We start from the raw sequence: 17695 nt of genomic DNA, 5'->3' as shown, positions 1-17695 counted from the left end.
AATCTGTACATGGATCAAGAGGCAGTCATTCAAACAAAACAAGGGGGTGCTGCATGGTTTAAAGTCAGGAAAGGTGTGCGTCAAGGTTGTATTCTTTCAAGGTACCTATCAATCTGTATACTGAGCAAATAACCTGAGAAACTGGGCTGTATAAAGAAGAACAGGGCATCCGGATTGGAGGAAGACTTGATAAGAACCTGCATTCTATAGATGACACAACCTTGCTTTCTGAAAGTGAAGAGGACTTGAAGCACTTACTGATGAAGATCAAAGACCAGAGCCTTCAGTATGGATTACATCTCAACATAAAGAAAACAAAAATCCTCACAAATGGATCAACAAGCAACGTCATGATAAATGGGGAAAAGATTGAAGTTGTCAAGAATTTCATTTTACTTGAGGACCTGCAATCAACACCCATGCAAGTAGCCGTCAAGAAATCAAAAGACACATTTCATTGGGCAAATCTGCTGCAAAAGACCTCTTTAAAGTGTTGTAAAGTAAGGATGTCGCCCTGAAGACAAAGGCGCACCTGACCAAGCCATGGTGTTTTCAGATTCCTCCTTTGTATGTGAAAGCTGGACGAATAAGGAAGACCGTAGAAGAATTGGTATCTTTGGATTGTGGTATTGGTGAAGAATATTGAATATACCATGGACTGCCAGAAGAACAAACAAATCAGCCTTGAAAGCACAACTAGAATGCTACTTAGAAGTGAGGATGGTGAGATAATGTCTCACATGCTTTGAATATGTTGTCAAGAGGAGTCAGTCCCTGGAGAAGGACGTCACACTTGGCAAAGTACAGTGCCAGCGGAAAAGAGGAAGACCCTCAACGAGGTGGATTGACACTGTGACTTCAACAATGAGCTCAAGCATAACAACAATTGTAAGAATGGTACAGGGCCGGGCAGTGTTTCGTTCTATTGTACGTGGGGTCGCTGTGAGTTGGAACCGACTCGATGGCACCTAACAACAACAGTTATAGGATTATGTATAGGATGAATTTGGCAAGGTATGTGTGTAGGGGGTGCCAGCACAATTTGTAACTTTGAAAGAAGTCATTAGTATATCTGTTTTGACCTGGTGTCTTTGAGGAGGGGAGAAGACATTTAACTTTCTCATTTCTTAGTTGTTGAAATTACATGCTTATTCCTATTTATGGCAGTTTGGTTTTTTTCCCTTTATTTTAAATAACCCATTAATGTTCAGAAACTTAAATTTATTGGTCAGTTTATGCTATTAATCATCTCTGTACTTTTTTTTTTAAACAGGTGTATACTGCTGCTGTTCTGCTTTGCGTCCTCGTTACAAACGCCTGGTGGACAACATATTCCCTGAAGATCCAAAAGTAATTTGATCTACATCTACTGATCCTTCTCTTTGCTGACCCATTCTTCCCCCATGCTGACCTTCCTAAGGTTTCCCTAATTTCGTTTCTCCAATTTTACCCCTAACTCTCATCATGCACACTACTATTTTTATCCTTCTTTTTCTTTACTTTTAGATGATGCATGTTAGTTAGCTTGTCTAGTTTTCAGAGTCTTTTCATAGATGGCATAAATCCAGAATAATGTACAGTAGACAAATAATATCCTTTTGTAGTCTATATAATGCTTGAATTCAAATAATAATCATTTATCAAAGTTATAAACTGGTGCAGATTGTTTGTGATAAGTGCTAAGAATAGAGCTGTGAATGGAGACATGGCTTTCTGCTGTCACTAGGCACATAGACAAGGCAATTGGTCATTGCTCTCCTGTGTGAAAAAATGCTGTCAGAGAAGTGAAGTACAGGTCACATCTCACTTGGGCTTGGGAGAAGAAAGGCCTGGAGCGAATGAAATCTAAGGTAGGATCCAAAGAATAAATAGAAGAGACTTGAGAGGTAAAGGAAGAATGTTCCAGGCAGAGGTTGTTCTGTTTTTATTTAAATGCTTTTTAAAAAAATGCTTTTTGAGTTTTATAAAAATTATTTTATTGTGAAATATTACTAGTTTCAAATCTAATGGTTTCAAATAATATTATTTGAAATTGTCTTAAACTTTCTGAAGACTCCTGTAGTCTAGTATTACATTAATATGAACAAAAAAATATTTCAAGGGTTTGATTTCCGGAATTTGTCTTGTTTTAAAATATAGCCAAGTACAGAAGTCTTTTGGTTATCTTAACATTAATTTAATGTTAATGTGTTTTTAATCAAATCTGATTTAAACATTCTGACATACAGAGGAGATGAATAAATTACATACTGTTGGCTGCCAGTTATCCTGCTAAAGTGCATGGGAGGCAGTTGACTGGATAATTTGTGACACATAAACAGCTCAAGGACATTGTACCTGCCTTTAAGGAGCTTTGCGTCTGTTGACTGGCATAAAGCAAAAGCATACTAAATATTAAATTATAGTGCCTACATCAATAAGTAAAGTAGATGGTAAAGTTTTTGCCTTTAAAGTAGGGAGGTATCATTGTGGGCTGGGAAGTATTCTCATTGGAAACCAGATATGGTGAGCTTTGAAGGGTGTCTGCTGTCTGGAGAGGTGGAGAAACAGTGCGGGTGGGCTGATAGGGAAAGGGTGTGGGACAGCAAGAGACACATTTGAGGTCAGTAACAAGTTGATTCATCCGACTTGAACTGCAGGCTCGTGGCACCGTATTGTAGAGCGTGGCGGGTGGTGATCATGCTGATAACCAAAAGACTTCTATAGCTGGCTGTATTTCTGATCGGAAAACTCAGGTGTATCATTTAATAGACCAAGTCAGAATTTCCCTGAGTGGTTTAGGACATATGGTTGCTGCTGATAAGGTGGAGGCCGCTTCTGGAGGAACGTGAATGACATGCAAGGCATCTGTTTTATGCCCTTTAACTTGCAAGCAGGGAGGGCGCTTGGATCACTCTTGAACAGGGGAGTGATGCGATGACAGGTAAATTAGAGAATACTTGCAGAAGGAGTCTTTATTTTGCCAAAGATTCATGTAAGATTTATTTAAATAGCAGTCTTTAAAATAAGATTTCAAAACAAAAGGAGCTAGAGAGCCACTGGCCTAGAGGGCGGTGGGAAAGTAGGGGTGCTTTACAGGTAAACCCTGATCTGAGGACTTCCTCTTCTATGAGAAGGCAGTGGAGAGTTCGGTTGCTGTCGGAGCAGGAAGAGAGGTGACAGAGAAGCAGGCTTGAGGGGAGTGGCGTAGGTTTGAAATGAACCTTGGAGTATGAACCGAGTGACCATAACCCAACTGACCGGATTTCTTGTTTTTGTTTATTTGAACAAAAAGAGTTTTGCGGTGTATCCAAAATGGATCAGACGGTAGATGCCCAGAATGCAGAGGTTTACACATCATAGTCCCCGCCCTCAAAGAGCAACCTAGTGAGGGAGGCAGGTAAAACAGACAAAGCGGACCTCTTCCCTAAGCCTGAGGTCGGGTCTCTCAACCTTGGCTCAATTGACATTTTGGTCCAGATAATTCTTTGTTGTAGAGACTGTCCTGTGCAGTGTGGGACATTTAGCATCATCCCTGGCCTCTACCCACTAGGTGTCAGTAGTACAACCCCCGCCCCCCGCCCCCGCCACCAACCAGCTCTTAAATAGCCAAAAATGTCTCCAGACATTGCACTCGGGAGCAAAATCACCCCTGTTTGAGAACCACTGCCTAGAGGCTCAGTGGGAAAGTAAGGGTGCTTTGCAGGAAAATTCTAATCTGATGATTTCCTCTTCTCTGAGAAGACGGTGAAGAGTTCAGTTGCCGTCAGATCTAGAAGAGAGGTGGCAAAGTAGCAAGCTTGAGGACAGTGGGGATAGGTTCGAAACATGAGGGAATGGCTCCACCAGAGAAACAGCAAAATAGCGGGAGAATGTTGAGGAGCCTGCTGCCGTCGAAAATGCAGATTCATTATTATTTCAGTTGTCGGTTCATCATCTACCGGAGCTTCTCTACCTCCTTCTTCCCCACCCCCCAGTCCTAAGCAGCATTTAGTTACCTGGACTGTATGAGCAGAAAATTTAGGATGACGGTTGACGTGATGACTCTTGTTAATCATTATCACATGAGCGTGGGGAAAGTCATTGCACATCACCCTTTAAAGGGCAGAGACAAATGACAGTGAAATAATCCATGTCAGGGCCTGTTGTTTTGGCTTTTGTAATATGTTGACTAGCATAGATTTTTACAGTTCTGAGTGCTTTCTCACTCATCAAATACAACTTTGTAACAATATCAGCAAATTCTGAATCATTAAAAAAGCACCGTGGTCACTGTTGTATACCTAAAGGAGTAAAATAGGTATAACATTATTACATTTGAAATTTTGAAATGGAAACATTTTGTTCAAAAAGCTCTTTTCACCAAAGTGCATTCGTCCCCTACATACTGCAGTTAGTTGAGCTGTTTCTCCGTAAAAGATGGTGGTGTAGTCTAATTTATTGTTTTGTGAAGATGCTTTAATGCTTTCCCTAAATAGGGCATTCCTTTACTTTTTGAAAGCTGGGTGTGTCCGGTGCATTGACTACTGGCGCTAGGGAGTCTGTCTGCAGAAAAGTTCAGCATTAACATAGACATTAGTGTCCACAATCCAAAAAGGAGAAATGTAGAAGCAGCAACACTTAAAAATACAAAAAATGAGCATGAAAATACCGGCAACCTATTTATCTTGCTCTTCTTATTGATGTTTTGTAGGATGGCCTCGTTAAAGCCGATATGGAGAAATTGACATTCTATGCAGTGTCTGCTCCCGAGAAACTGGATCGAATTGGTTCTTACCTGGCAGAAAGGTTGAGCAGGGATGTTGTCAGGCATCGTTCGGGGTAAGGAAATGAATTGCTAGCAAAGCATGTTTATCATACTTTCCCCCGTGATTTAAGGACATTTGTTTATTTAAATTTTGTATCTTACTATGACCAAGAGGAGGCATAAATGAGAAATTGGAGTGCATCTGGTGTTTTTTCAGAGCCCTGATGGTGAAGTGGTTAACCAGCTCAGGCTGCTAGCCAAACAGTCAGCAGTTCGAATCTACCAGCCACTCCTTGGAAACCCTATGGGGTAGTTCTCCTCTGTCCTGTAGGGTCAGTATGACTCAGAATCACCTCGACAGCATACAGCAACTGGTGTTTTTAGGGTAACTTGTGAGCTTTATGAAACAGGCTCAGTTGTGTGCTTGTGGTGGGTTCAACCTTACCCTGAAAGTATTTGATCTGTGTTTTTACCTAGAGACTACTAGTGAACCTTCTAATTATTTAATGTAAGATTGTTTTCTAACTCTAATCTTACTAATAGACGGATAATTATATTTGGATTCTTACTAGTATTTTTAAAAAGAGCCTTGCAGTTGCTGACTCTTGCATAAGCCTTATGATTTAAAATTAAATAATTTGGATTCTTAAATTATACCTCAAATCTATATCCCAAGAAAATCTCATTCTGTATAATTTGTAATAGGGATTTTCAGTGACTTCATATTCCATACTGTTTATAGTACTTGTATAGTCAGAGCTGATAAAGGATGGAAAAGCCTTTGTAATGTGATCAAATCTGATACAAAAGTGAGACCTATTAATATATTACTTTGTTGTTTTAATGAGTTGGAATGGACTCAGCAACAATTGGTTTGATTTCGTTGTTTTAAATGTGCAGTTTAAAATAGCATTGTAAAATTTTAATTTTGAGGTAAATATAGTATCTTTGGAAAGTCATTCCTAGGCTAAATCATCCTATAAGTTACTTTGCCATCTAATCAGGCAAAGATAATATATGGAAGGTACAGCGTTGTAATGTATGAAGAAATGTGTTATATTCATATAGATGTTGTAGCTTTATTCCTTTCCTGGTGGCTAGGCTTTGCGAATAGACTCATATTAGTTAATGGGATTGCCTTTAGCATAAGCACCCATTAATTTTGAGGCTTCTCAGTGGAAAATAATAGAAATTGGCTCCATTTATCTGTCCATATGTGTGATACCGTCATTTTAAAATCAGTGTCTAAATTGAGAACAAACAGAAAGATCCCGTTAACCAATTTTTGTTTGTTTGTTTTGATTTTCACACAGTTATGTTTTTATTTATCAGGGAAAATAAGAGGGAACTGCTAGGCTTAGATACCAAGATTCCAGAGCTGTGAGCATAGTGATTTGGAAATGTACCGGCTCTGCTCCTACCTGTAAATAAAGGGCTCCGTCTTCATCAGTCTGCTGTCTGTGCTTAACAGCAGTGACTCGCGATTTGGATTCTAAATATTTTCCCGTGTTGTTGTTTCATGATTCTAGCTTCTTAGAATATTCCATTTCCCGAGAAATATACTGACATTTCTGTACCCACTTAATACATTTTATTGAGTCTTGGCACCAGTAGTTTTGTTGATAGTTGCAAGAAAGTTATCTAATAACTGAATTTTAATTTTTACTGCACGATTTAGAATCTGATAGACTGTAAAGTAAAATTTATGAAACTTTTTTTAGAGTATTCTATTGTCAGTACAGTTTTATCTATTCAGATTTACTGATAGGAGCAGATTATGCTGGGAATTTTAGGCACACAGCTTACAGTAACTATTTTGGGTCAGATGTAGAGAAATATGACTAAAAATCTGAAAAGTCGAAGATGTCCATGTTTACAAAGACATTCACACAGCAGTAATGTTAGGGCAGCTTTGTAAAGGTTTTTTGTAAAGAGAAAATGAATCAGTACAGTATGTTTTATAATCTGCTGACATCACTAGGGAGTCTGTGGATGGTGCAGACAGTTAACATGTTTGACTGCTAACGGAAATGATGGAGGCTGGAGTCCACCAATAGGTACTGCAGAAGAAAGGCCTGGCAATCTACTTTGAAGAAATCAGCCATTGAAAGCCCTTTGGAGCCCAGTTGTACTCTGACACGTGTGAGGTCACCACGAGTCAGAGTCAACTCGATCATTAGTTCTGTGTGAAAATTAAGATTTCATTAAAAGTGACTAAATTTTGCCTTTCTGTGTTCTCTGTATTTAAATAAACTTATTTTAATTCTGTTAATGAAAAGTACTTATGAGAATTAAGAGAGCTAGGAATGCCTTGACATTATTTTTCTTTTACATCAGGTATGTTTTAATCGCCATGGAGGCATTGGACCAACTTCTCATGGCATGTCATTCTCAAAGCATCAAGCCATTTGTAGAAAGCTTTCTTCATATGGTCGCAAAGCTGCTGGAATCAGGGGAACCAAAGCTTCAAGTTCTTGGAACAAATTCTGTGAGTAAAACCCTGCTCTTGTGAATTGGAAGTTTAATTAGCTTATCTAGGATTATTCTCTTAGAATGTCTTCACATTTTTCAGGCGGTCACCTATAAGTCTAATATTCAGAAGTAATCATTTAATATATTTATTTATTTATTTATGTATTAGAAAATTGGGAACATATTGTATAGGGAGTTCTTGAGTGTTGCAAACAGTTTACGCATTTGGCTGCTACCCGAAAGGTTGAAGGTTAGAGTTCACGAGAGGTGCCTCAGAAGAAAGGCTTGGTGATCTACTGCCGAGACCCAGCCACTGAAAGGCCTTTGTAGCACTGTGTTCTCCTCTCACACGTATGGGAGTGCCAGTGAGTCAGAACCGACTGGATGGCAGCTGTTGTACTGGCTGTCGTATACAGAGCTCTGTGCAGTTTTTTTATCTACATCTTTGGAGTATTTTCCCATGTCATTCAAGGTTTATTTTTATAAAAAGTATAAGTAGCTGATTTAATTCTTTCAGCGTCCATTAATATGGTTAGTGTGTTGCAGTATAGGGATCTTGAATATTAAGAGTCAGAACCCTGGACTGTACTGCCAGTTTCACCATTTTGGAAACTTATTTTGTACAAGTGACTTAGCTTCTGAACTTGTGTCTGCAAAATGGGCTGATGGTGTATCCCTTACAGGGTGTTGGAGTGATGATGTGAGAACCCCTGTGAAGGCACCTGGCATAGTGTATGGTACAGAATAGGTAATGAATGTCAGCTTATCTGAACCAGGTGTAATGTTTGTGGCCTTGTCTAGATAATCATGAATCATATAAAACTATAAAACAGATGGCTTAGCTCTGTCTCAATTCAAAATATCTTTTTAGAATTATAATTTCATTTTTTAAAATGTATTTTCTTATTTCAGTTGTGTTTCCAACAAAGTAGCAGTAAATTTGGCTGAATAATTCATTTGGGTATACCTTTCTAAAGCCATCAGACTTCTATGTCCTGATAGTTGTTTATTTATATATGTATAAATTTGCAAGTAAATTAACACTTCGTAGCTTGTTTTAGGCTACTTCATATAAATAACTAAGAAACAAGAACACTGATGAGAAAAAGATTGTACATTAAGGAACCTTAGGGGCCAGTCAGTAATACATGAAGGGCATTTAAAATTTCCTAGACGCTCACTCACCCTCTATCTGTAAATCATTGATAAGGAGATAGAATAAATTTTACCATCTCATTATTTTTCTTTTCCACTGAATGTACGTCTTACTTCCTTTGGTTCATTTTGGTTTGAACCCCTGCTGAGAATTTGCGTTTCTAACAAGCTCCCCGGCAATCCTAATGCTGCCGGTTAGGGAATGGTTCTGAGAACCGTTAGGAGAGCAGTGGTGCTCAAATTTATCATCCATACATAAGAATCACTTGGGGGTCCTGTTACACTGTAGGTTTTGATTCAGTATGTCTGGGGTGGAAATGCACGTTCTCAGCAGGGGGTCAAACTGGAACCAATCCGTTCAGAAGCCCTGGTTTATGTGACATAAATTATGTCCCTTTCTCTTGTCCCATCTTAATTGCTTAAATATTTTTCATTTGTGTGTTCATGTAATGGCTGTCAGAGAAGATTTCCTTCCCATGATCAAGAAATAAACTTCCTTAGAGGCTGTGGCCTGGCCGAGATTGTTGCTGCATGTAGGAATGGAGATGAGATCGAGAGTGAGAACTTCCTTCTAGAGAGTGAATTCACTTACTTATCAGGAACTAGATTAAGGAGTTATATTTACTGTTTGTAAAACTGTATCCTTGATCGTCTAATGACTAAAACCTTCTGTGTCCATGGTGAGCATATTTCAGTTGCTTCTTATTTGGACGTTTCTTGGTAACGCGACTGGTAAGGAATGCAGGTAGATGTGTTTGTTCCGTAATTTTGAAAAGCTGTTAAAACATTTATGTTGTTATTTTTGTTTTTTAGTTTGTCAAATTTGCAAATATTGAAGAAGACACGCCCTCCTATCACAGGCGTTATGACTTTTTTGTGTCTCGGTTCAGTGCCATGTGTCATTCCTGTCACAGTGATCCAGAAATACGAACAGAGTACGTATTATTCTACTTGATGATTTATAGTCCGCAAGAGATATATACTGTACTGACATGTACTACAGAATGATTACCAAAGAAGGCAGGAAAATACATGCTTTATTCCTAAAATATGACTTTCCATTATGTTAGAAGTTCCTGACAACTGGCCAGAGTAGCAGGATGGAGAGTGGCTTCCCAGTTCCCTCAGAAAAAAATCCAGCCTTAACTGGCCTGCAGCGCTCCTTCATGCTCCTCCTGCCTCAGTGTCAGATCCTGTCCTCCTGTCATTCCCAGCTCCTTTCACACGGACCTCCTTGCTGTTTCTTGAACACAGGGGAGGATTATCCAATAGGCAGGGTAAGCACAGTGTTTACCTTGCTTACCAGATCACCCACAGTGAACAATTTCACATTTTCACCACATCAGAGATTCTACTTCTAGGTATGGCTGGCATCTGTCTCTCTCCCAACCCCACAGCATGTTCCTACATAATCAAATCCTCTTTCCAAATTTACGGTCCCTGACAGGGGCAGTTGACCCAGTAAGCAAGGTAAGCACAGGCTTCCTTGTGCTTACCAATCTGTAATGAGCAATTTCACATGGGTTTCGCCATGTTGTTACGGTGAAGCAGTGTGCCCCTGCTTGAACACTAAGGTGCTCTCCCCTCCGAGCCTTTGGATTGATTGTTCTCTCTGCCTAGAACGTTCCCCAGATATCCACATGGTTTGTAATCTCGTTGTGTTGAGATTTCTGTTCAAATGTCATCTTTTCAAGAGAGCCCCACCTTGGTCACCCTTTATTTATTAAATATCTACCCAGCTGCCCACCCCCACCTGTAGTTATTCCTTATCTCTTAAGTCTGTTTTCTCCACAGCACCTCCCCAGAGCTATTCCTGTGTCTTTGTCTGCCCTCTGTGGAATATGGGCTCCACGAGGGCAAGGACTTTGTGCTGTATCATTAGCATTTTGAATAGTGCCTGGCACATAGTAGGCTCTCAACAGGTACTTTGTGAGTGAGCACAAATAAATGAATGAATGCGTGTATGTTATTGACTCACTGTCAATCTGAGGTGGTCATGACAAATGATTTGGGCATTTAAAACATTTTTTCTAGATTTACCCTGGTAATAATCTGGACTCAAATACTTACCTACAACCACAACTACAGGTTGATATCTATGTAGAAATGAGAAGCTTCGAAGAAGTAAAGTCAATGACTTTGGTAAATCTAGAAAGTAGTTTGAGATTAGTATACCTAAAAGAGACACAAACCTGAGGAATTTGAGCATTGTGGGTATTTGATAGTCAAGATTTAGCATGTTTTGTCATTTTTATTTTAAAATAAGGGAATGTGTAGAAATATAACATGGATTTTAGTTGGAGTGTAGTTGGTTCACACAAAAGAAAACAAGTGTAGAAGTTACTTTAACTTGAAGAAAACTGAGTGGTGATTAGTGGTCATTTTTAGATATCAGATTTAGTTTCTGTTTATGATGCTGTTAGTGCATTTTTTCCCTCAGTATAAGGCAGTAGGAGCCCTTGTGGTGCAGTAGTTACGAACTCGTTCAGCTGCTAACCGAAAGGTCAGCAGTTCAAATCCACCAGCCACTCCTTGGAAATCCTATGGGGCAGATCTGTTCTGTCCTATAGGGTCATTGTGAGTTGGAATCGGCTCTACAGCAGTGGGTTTGGTTTGGTTTTTGGTTTATAAGGCAGAATAGTATCGGCTCTTCAGCATCTGTTATTGTGAAATGTAAAGCCTTGGAGGTCAAGATAGAATAATTACCGTATGATAATTTCTTGTGTCTCCCAATTACCATTAAAATCCTCTCTTTCCCTCCCTAAACAACATTATAAAAAATGTTTTTAAAATTGTTCTCTGTTCTCAGAAGATTTTATCAGTGGGGCAAAGAGGTAAAAAGATTAGCTAAAGAAAATGGCATTGTTTTTTGAGATTTTAATGTTTTTGTTTTGTTTTAAAATACAGAAAATTATCCAGAATGTAGTATGCTTTTCATTTATAAGGATCAACAAACTAAACATAGGATTTTCTTAAATTCTGGTTAAAGTGAGTTTCACATATAAACCAATGTAGGTGAAAAGTGTGTATGATCTCCATAATATTTATGAAAGGATACAGTTAAGACATTAAGAATTTATTATACAAGGTACCTTAATTTTAGGTATTTAGTGCTCCCTAGTGAAATATATTATCTTTTGAGCATATTTTCCCACTTAACTTCTTTCATTGTTTAAAAAAAAGAAGAAACTTGAAATTTTCTATATGCAAATCAAGGGGTTTTAGTACTTTTATCATTTAGGACTTTTCGATACGGATATTTGAAATTTCAAAGTGCCAACTTTTCATATTTGAAACACTGCAAAACAGGTTGATGAACTAAAATGTCTCTGGATACTTAGAGGGTTTGATTTTTTCCTTACTTTGCCGAAAATAACTTATATTCCCTTTTAGGTTCTAACTTTGAAATTTAGTATTGGTCCCTTTATTTTTAGCAAAACACTATAAAATAGAATTCCTGGGGAAGAGGGTGGTGGGAGACAGATAATAACTGCCAAGGTTTTCTGAAAATGTTTGTCTTGCAAAAACCGTTCGCATTTATAGTCACGCACCCCAGTCCCAAGCTCTAATTCCAGGAACCTTCAGCTCTGGTTGAAACAACCGTCATCCTCAGGATTACCAGCCACAGTAGGAGCAGCCCACACTTGTTGGGTGCTTAGTGTGTGCCACCTATTGTTTAAGCAGTTTACATGAATTAATTCATTTAGACCCTTGCAAATTTCTGTTCATTCTGGTTTGAATCCCTACTGAGAATTTGCCTTCCACTCCAGATATACCCAACCTGAATATACGGTTTAACAAGATCCACACGGGCTCTAATGTATAATATACTTTGAGAACCACTGCTCTACTTAGAATTGTTCTCTAACCAACAACGTTAGCAATGCCTGGGAACTTGTTAGAAATGCAAATTGTCAGCAGGGATTGGAACCAGAAGGAATCTGTTTGAAACCCTGGTAGGTACTACCAAAAAAAACATTGCCATTGAGTCAATTCTGACTCATAGTGACCCTATGGGACAGAGTGGAACTGCTCCACAGGGTTTCCAAGGAGCACCTGGTGGGTTTGAACTGCCAACCTCTTGGTTAACAGCTGTAGTAATTAACCACTATATCACCAGGGTTTCCATTAGAAAGAAAGGAAGTATAAAACAATCAAATTTGGCTAGAGGGACAAATAGGGTAATGGGCCACCAGTTAGCTCTGCTGGAGAAGCTGTTCTTCCCTAGCTTTCAGAAACTTTCCACTTCTTTTCTTCCCATTCTTGAACCTATAGATTGTTTATTTTAAAAAAGAGCGAGAAATTGTTTGAGGAAGTTTGGGGCTACGGATTAGGATGGGAGGATTGGGCCACATTCTCTCACTATGTTGGTATATTTTAAGTCGTGTGTGTATATGTGACGGAGGCTATCTGTACTCCATTTTGATGGTTCTCGTTTGTCATACCTTTAAAGACCCAGCTGCTTCCATCTTGGTGGACTAAGGGAGGTGCGAGGCTCTTAGGGAAGAACAGTCAAAGTCTGAGGAAGCATTTGAGGGTGTGTGCCGGCACAGTGAAAGCCTGTTTTTCCTGGGCTTCTGAGACTTCTCAGTGAGAAATGGAGAGACTCTAGCTCATAATTGTTTGAGTTAGTATCATCACTTGAGGAAAACCTAGCAGAAACAACAATGATGCTTTTGATTAAATTATTTTTACTGAAAAATATTACACAGGCTAGATATTTCTATATCTCTATTTTCAATCTTTTTAAACTTTAAATGCTGATTTTTCAAAGATGGTATTCAATTGCTGTATCTTTATGTCCCTCTCTGACCTTTGAGATTTTAATTTCTTAGACTTATGGCATATTATTTTTATTTTATTAATTTGAGGTAACAGTAGACACTTGGTATCCATTCCCTTAGCTAGGCAGACAGACTTATTAAATAGCCTTTCTTTTATGACTAAAATTATTTTTCTCTTATAGAATCCGAATTGCTGGAATAAGGGGTATTCAAGGAGTGGTTCGCAAAACCGTTAATGATGAACTTCGGGCTACCATTTGGGAACCCCAGCATATGGATAAGATTGTTCCATCCCTGCTGTTTAACATGCAAAAGACGGAGGAGGTGGACAGGTATTGAATAAAAGGTGTTAGAGTTGAGGCTCTGTTCCTTTTGTATGTATGTGTGTGTGCTTGCTAGGATAAGAAAGCTGTCTTCAGTATTCTGTAAATAGTAGTGTTGTACAGTTAAACCAAACCAAACCCACTGCCGTCGAGTCGATTCTGACTCATAGTGACCCTATAGGACAGAGTAGAACTGCCCCGTAGAGTTTCCAGGGAGCGCCTGGTGGACTCGAACTGCTGGTTGTAAAGTTAGGTGAGTGTAAAAATGTGTTCTTTCTGGAAGAATTATTAATCTTTAGTGTTCACATTAGGCTTTATTTATTTAAAAAGCTTAAGGTTTTATTTGTTTTAGAATGAGTTTATATGCTGCTTATTGTTGAGCATACAAATTACTGTTGAGTTAATATTTCTTAAAGTTGCAAATCTGAGAAATAGAGATTATAGCTGAACATCTGTTATTGATTAGAGCTCCTGCGTGCTTGCTCATAGGGAGGTAAAACTAACCAAAATAGTAATAATGATAGTGACAATGACACAACCACAATAATAATCACAGCTATTTAATATATTTTAGTTTTTTTCCCAAAAAAGTGTTTGACATGCTTCGTTTCTTTTTTTTTTTTTTCCTAACTGAATAACTCACTTATTGTTTTCTATATAAGTAGAGGACACTTAATATAAAGCTATTAATCTGGTTATATAAAGATCAGTTTGTGAGGCTTACAGTGATAAAGTGTATCCTCAATCTAGCTCATACAAATGACTATAATAATAATAAATTTTTTTATTCGATTTCTTTATTTTTTAAATTTCTTTGTTGTACTTTAGATGAAGGTTTACAGAACAAACTAGTTTCTCATTAAACAACACTGTTTCTGATTCATTCTTTAAGATATTTTGGAATGGGATATTGTTTTGGGGTACACGCTGTCCCCCCTGCCCCCACCATCCAGTTACACTGAGAACTCTGTACTGCGTCCACTTTTCCAAGTGCTATGAGCATGCGTCTCTCCACGTCTCTGTTGCCACACACAGCAGTGATACGCGAATACATTTCACCACCAGTGAAATTCTCCAGCTTGGCTCATTATCCAGGCCTTCCAGATTCTTCCAGTTTGAAGAGGAAAATCTGAATCAGATTTAAAAGATGTTTGATTCTGTAGTTGTAAAATTTAAACTTCACTTATAATTTTCATGGTTATGTACAATATCAAAATAAAGTGGTCTAGACTACAAGTGAAAATAGAGAATTTAATTCTGTGGAGCACTTAAATGTTTGTCTAAATTTATGCTAATTAGAAGAAGAATGTTTGCTTCTTAGATGTGACTGTCTACTGAAGACATCTATGTGTACAACTGTTCTAATTCACTTTTAAAAATTTATTTTTTATTCATGGACTGTATATTGTATGGTTCACACTTATAGTTGCAATTTTGCCCACTTAAAATTAAACTGAAGATCCCTAGAAATGATCGTCGTTCTTCCTAAAACTTTGCTTTGGATATACAGAGAAGTTGTGTGAAAGTGAACAAAAGAACAAGCTGCTGAGGTACTTTGCCTACATAAAGGATGTTCTTCTAGTTACAAATGAGTTACACAACTGAATTTAGTTCTCCTTGTTTGAAAGATTACAGAATAGGCTTTGGTGTTGTTAAATTTATGAAGAGAGGATTAAGGTTAAAAGTTCTTTCCAGATCAAAGGACATGTCATTTTAATATTTCTGAAAAGTAAAATCTGTTCTGTTTAACTGTTAGAACTAGTGTTAGAATTTTTGCATTAGCTTTTCTTTTCTTTCCTTTTTTTTGTAGTCGTATAGGCCCTCCTTCTTCTCCTTCTGCAGCTGATAAAGAAGAGAACCCTGCGGTGCTGGCAGAAAACTGTTTCCGAGAACTGCTGGGTCGAGCAACCTTTGGGAATATGAACAATGCTGTTAGACCTGTCTTTGCGTAAGTAGTTGGGCTTTTCCTGGTCGTTTGTGGTTCTGCAGTGTTAGTTCCCTGTGTTCACAGACGTACAGAGGACAGATACTTTACCTGTATGATAAGATTGTTAATGAAAACCAGTGTGATGTGTAGAAGCAGTACAGGATTGAATCAGACATCAACCATTTAACTAGTTTTTTTCTTTCTTAAATAGGAAATACAATAATGTCCATAATATCATATGCATCATTTAGCTTGAACTTCCACTTACAAACTTTGAATTGTGTATATGCAGCAAAATATTCACAGAGCATCCAGGTCTGATGCGTCATACTTGTTTTTCTAACTTGTGTAGTCAGTCCCTTCTGTTCCCTGGCTTGCTTTTTGCTGTGTTTGCCATTCACTTCTCTGACTAAATTTTAGTTTGTACCTAGTGACTAATTGGAGCAGGGATGTTATTTATCTCACTGGTATTTATCTGCTACACCCTCTAGGCAGAATAGATTTGTGAGCTTTGAGTTTCTCCACAGAGTCATAAAATCCCCACCCTTTTGTCAAGCCTTTGCGTTCTAACTCAGTCATCATATAGTAGATCTCCTGTGTAATATTCTGCATAATTTCTGTAAATTTTAGGAGTCTTCCTTTTGTTATCATTTGCTTTGTTCTTTCTATTCCTGACTATATAGCATGTTTGAAGTAGTCCAAACGTAACATCGAGAATGCTTTGCTTAGGGTAGATGGTCTTAGCCTGGGGTTCAAGGTGGCGATTTAAGAGTCTGTAATCCTCAAAATTATCTGAAAAATCAGACAATCATTAGATTTTCAAAGGGTTCTGTGATCCAAAAAAAAAAAATTGAGATCTACTGTTTAAAGACCGTGGGCTTACGGAAATGGTACTAAGGTAATCAGAATCATGCCAAATCTAACTAAAAGCTAATGTAGTATCAGAATTCCAGTTTTTATCTTAATACATTTGCTAACTGCAAAGCAGTCTGTAAAGGTCTTAAAAAATCTAGAGAGCTAGACTTCTTGTGGAATTTGGACCGAGGGCCTTTTCGTTCTTGTTTGCTCACATTGGTATTTAAAAATCGTACCTATTTTGTTGTTTTATGACAGAATTTGGCAATTGGGGGAAATGGAGTCAACCCTTGTTATTCGTGGATTTCCTATTTGCAAATTCGCCTACTCAGTAAATTGGTTTGTGACCCCAAAATGAGTACCTGTAGTACTTCACTGTCATTTGTAGACTTGTACAGAGGGGCAAAAAATCTGAGTCCCACAACACACATGTTCTCAGCTGAGGTCAGCATGGTGGCACTCTGCCTTCCTTATTTCAGCTCTCATACTATAAACGAGTATCCTTTTCCAGTTCTATTTAGTGGCACGCTTTCGGAGTTTTTCTTGGTGATCTTGCTAGTTCATATGGCCCCCAGCTGCAGCGCTGAAGTGCTGTCTAGTATTCCTCAGCACAAGAAAGCTGGGATGTGCTTTACAAAGAGAATACGTGTGTTAGATGAACATCACTCAGGCATGAATTACTGTGCTGTTGGCCATGAGTTCAGTGTTAACGAATCAACAATATGTACTAAATAGGGTGTCTTTAAACAGAAACACACGTAAAACAAGGGTATGTATTAATTGGTTGATGAAAATGTGGCCAGAGGCTCACAGAAACTTAACCTTTTACTTCCCTTGGGGGAGTGTCAGTATTTGCTAATTCAGTGTTTGTGGCGACTTTATAGAACGTAACTACCTCAAATAACAAAAATCAGCTGTACGTATCATATGTTTTGAAATGTAAATCTTGGCTTTCTTTTAGTTAATATTCTTTTGACTGTTAAGCTTTGCATATGGTTGAGGGTTCTAGAGGAAAAACATAATAAAAATAGGTAATCCTCAAAGTAATTTTTTATTGTTACTTACAGACATTTAGATCATCACAAACTATGGGATCCCAATGAATTTGCAGTCCACTGCTTTAAAATTATAATGTATTCCATCCAGGTATGTCTTGGTTAACTCTTATATTTCTATAAGTAATTTTGGTTGTATATAGGTATCAGGTCATCAAGCAGAGATACTGAACACTGTAGGACATAAATCATGTTCTTCATTTAACTGTTTTGTATTATTTCATTTCATTTATCACTTATTTTCTTATTTGCCAAGATGAAAACACATCTAATAAAAGGAACTAAGTAGTTTAAGATAGTGCTGTTTATGGTACCAACTAATAAACTGGTGTTAGAATTCATATTTATTTATAGAAGCATGTAGCTGATAAGTCATTGAGTATATACTGTGTACATAC

At 38.0% G+C, this 17695-nt stretch overlaps 1 protein-coding gene across 3 annotated transcripts in view; it reads left to right on the top strand.

Moving 5' to 3' along the window:
• The window catches only part of EFR3A (EFR3 homolog A), a 100366-nt gene that overhangs the window by 35907 nt on the left and 46764 nt on the right, over positions 1–17695 (top strand). Inside the window, exons 2-8 of one of the 3 annotated variants that reach the window (XM_049853585.1) lie at positions 1274–1350; positions 4673–4800; positions 7064–7214; positions 9167–9288; positions 13320–13469; positions 15271–15408; positions 17310–17388. In XM_049853585.1, coding sequence (XP_049709542.1) covers positions 1274–1350; positions 4673–4800; positions 7064–7214; positions 9167–9288; positions 13320–13469; positions 15271–15408; positions 17310–17388 — 845 coding nt within the window. Of the gene's footprint in view, positions 1–1273; positions 1421–1610; positions 1851–4672; positions 4801–7063; positions 7215–9166; positions 9289–13319; positions 13470–15270; positions 15409–17309; positions 17389–17695 lie in introns of those variants that run through there. The other 2 variants (XM_049853587.1, XM_049853586.1) reach the window with 2 other exon arrangements.

Source organism: Elephas maximus, chromosome 15 (assembly GCF_024166365.1).
Source record: "Elephas maximus indicus isolate mEleMax1 chromosome 15, mEleMax1 primary haplotype, whole genome shotgun sequence".
Classification (NCBI taxonomy): Eukaryota; Metazoa; Chordata; class Mammalia; order Proboscidea; family Elephantidae; genus Elephas; species Elephas maximus.
The sequence above is the reverse complement of the archived record's forward strand: the minus strand, read 5'-3'. Positions and strand labels throughout refer to the sequence as shown.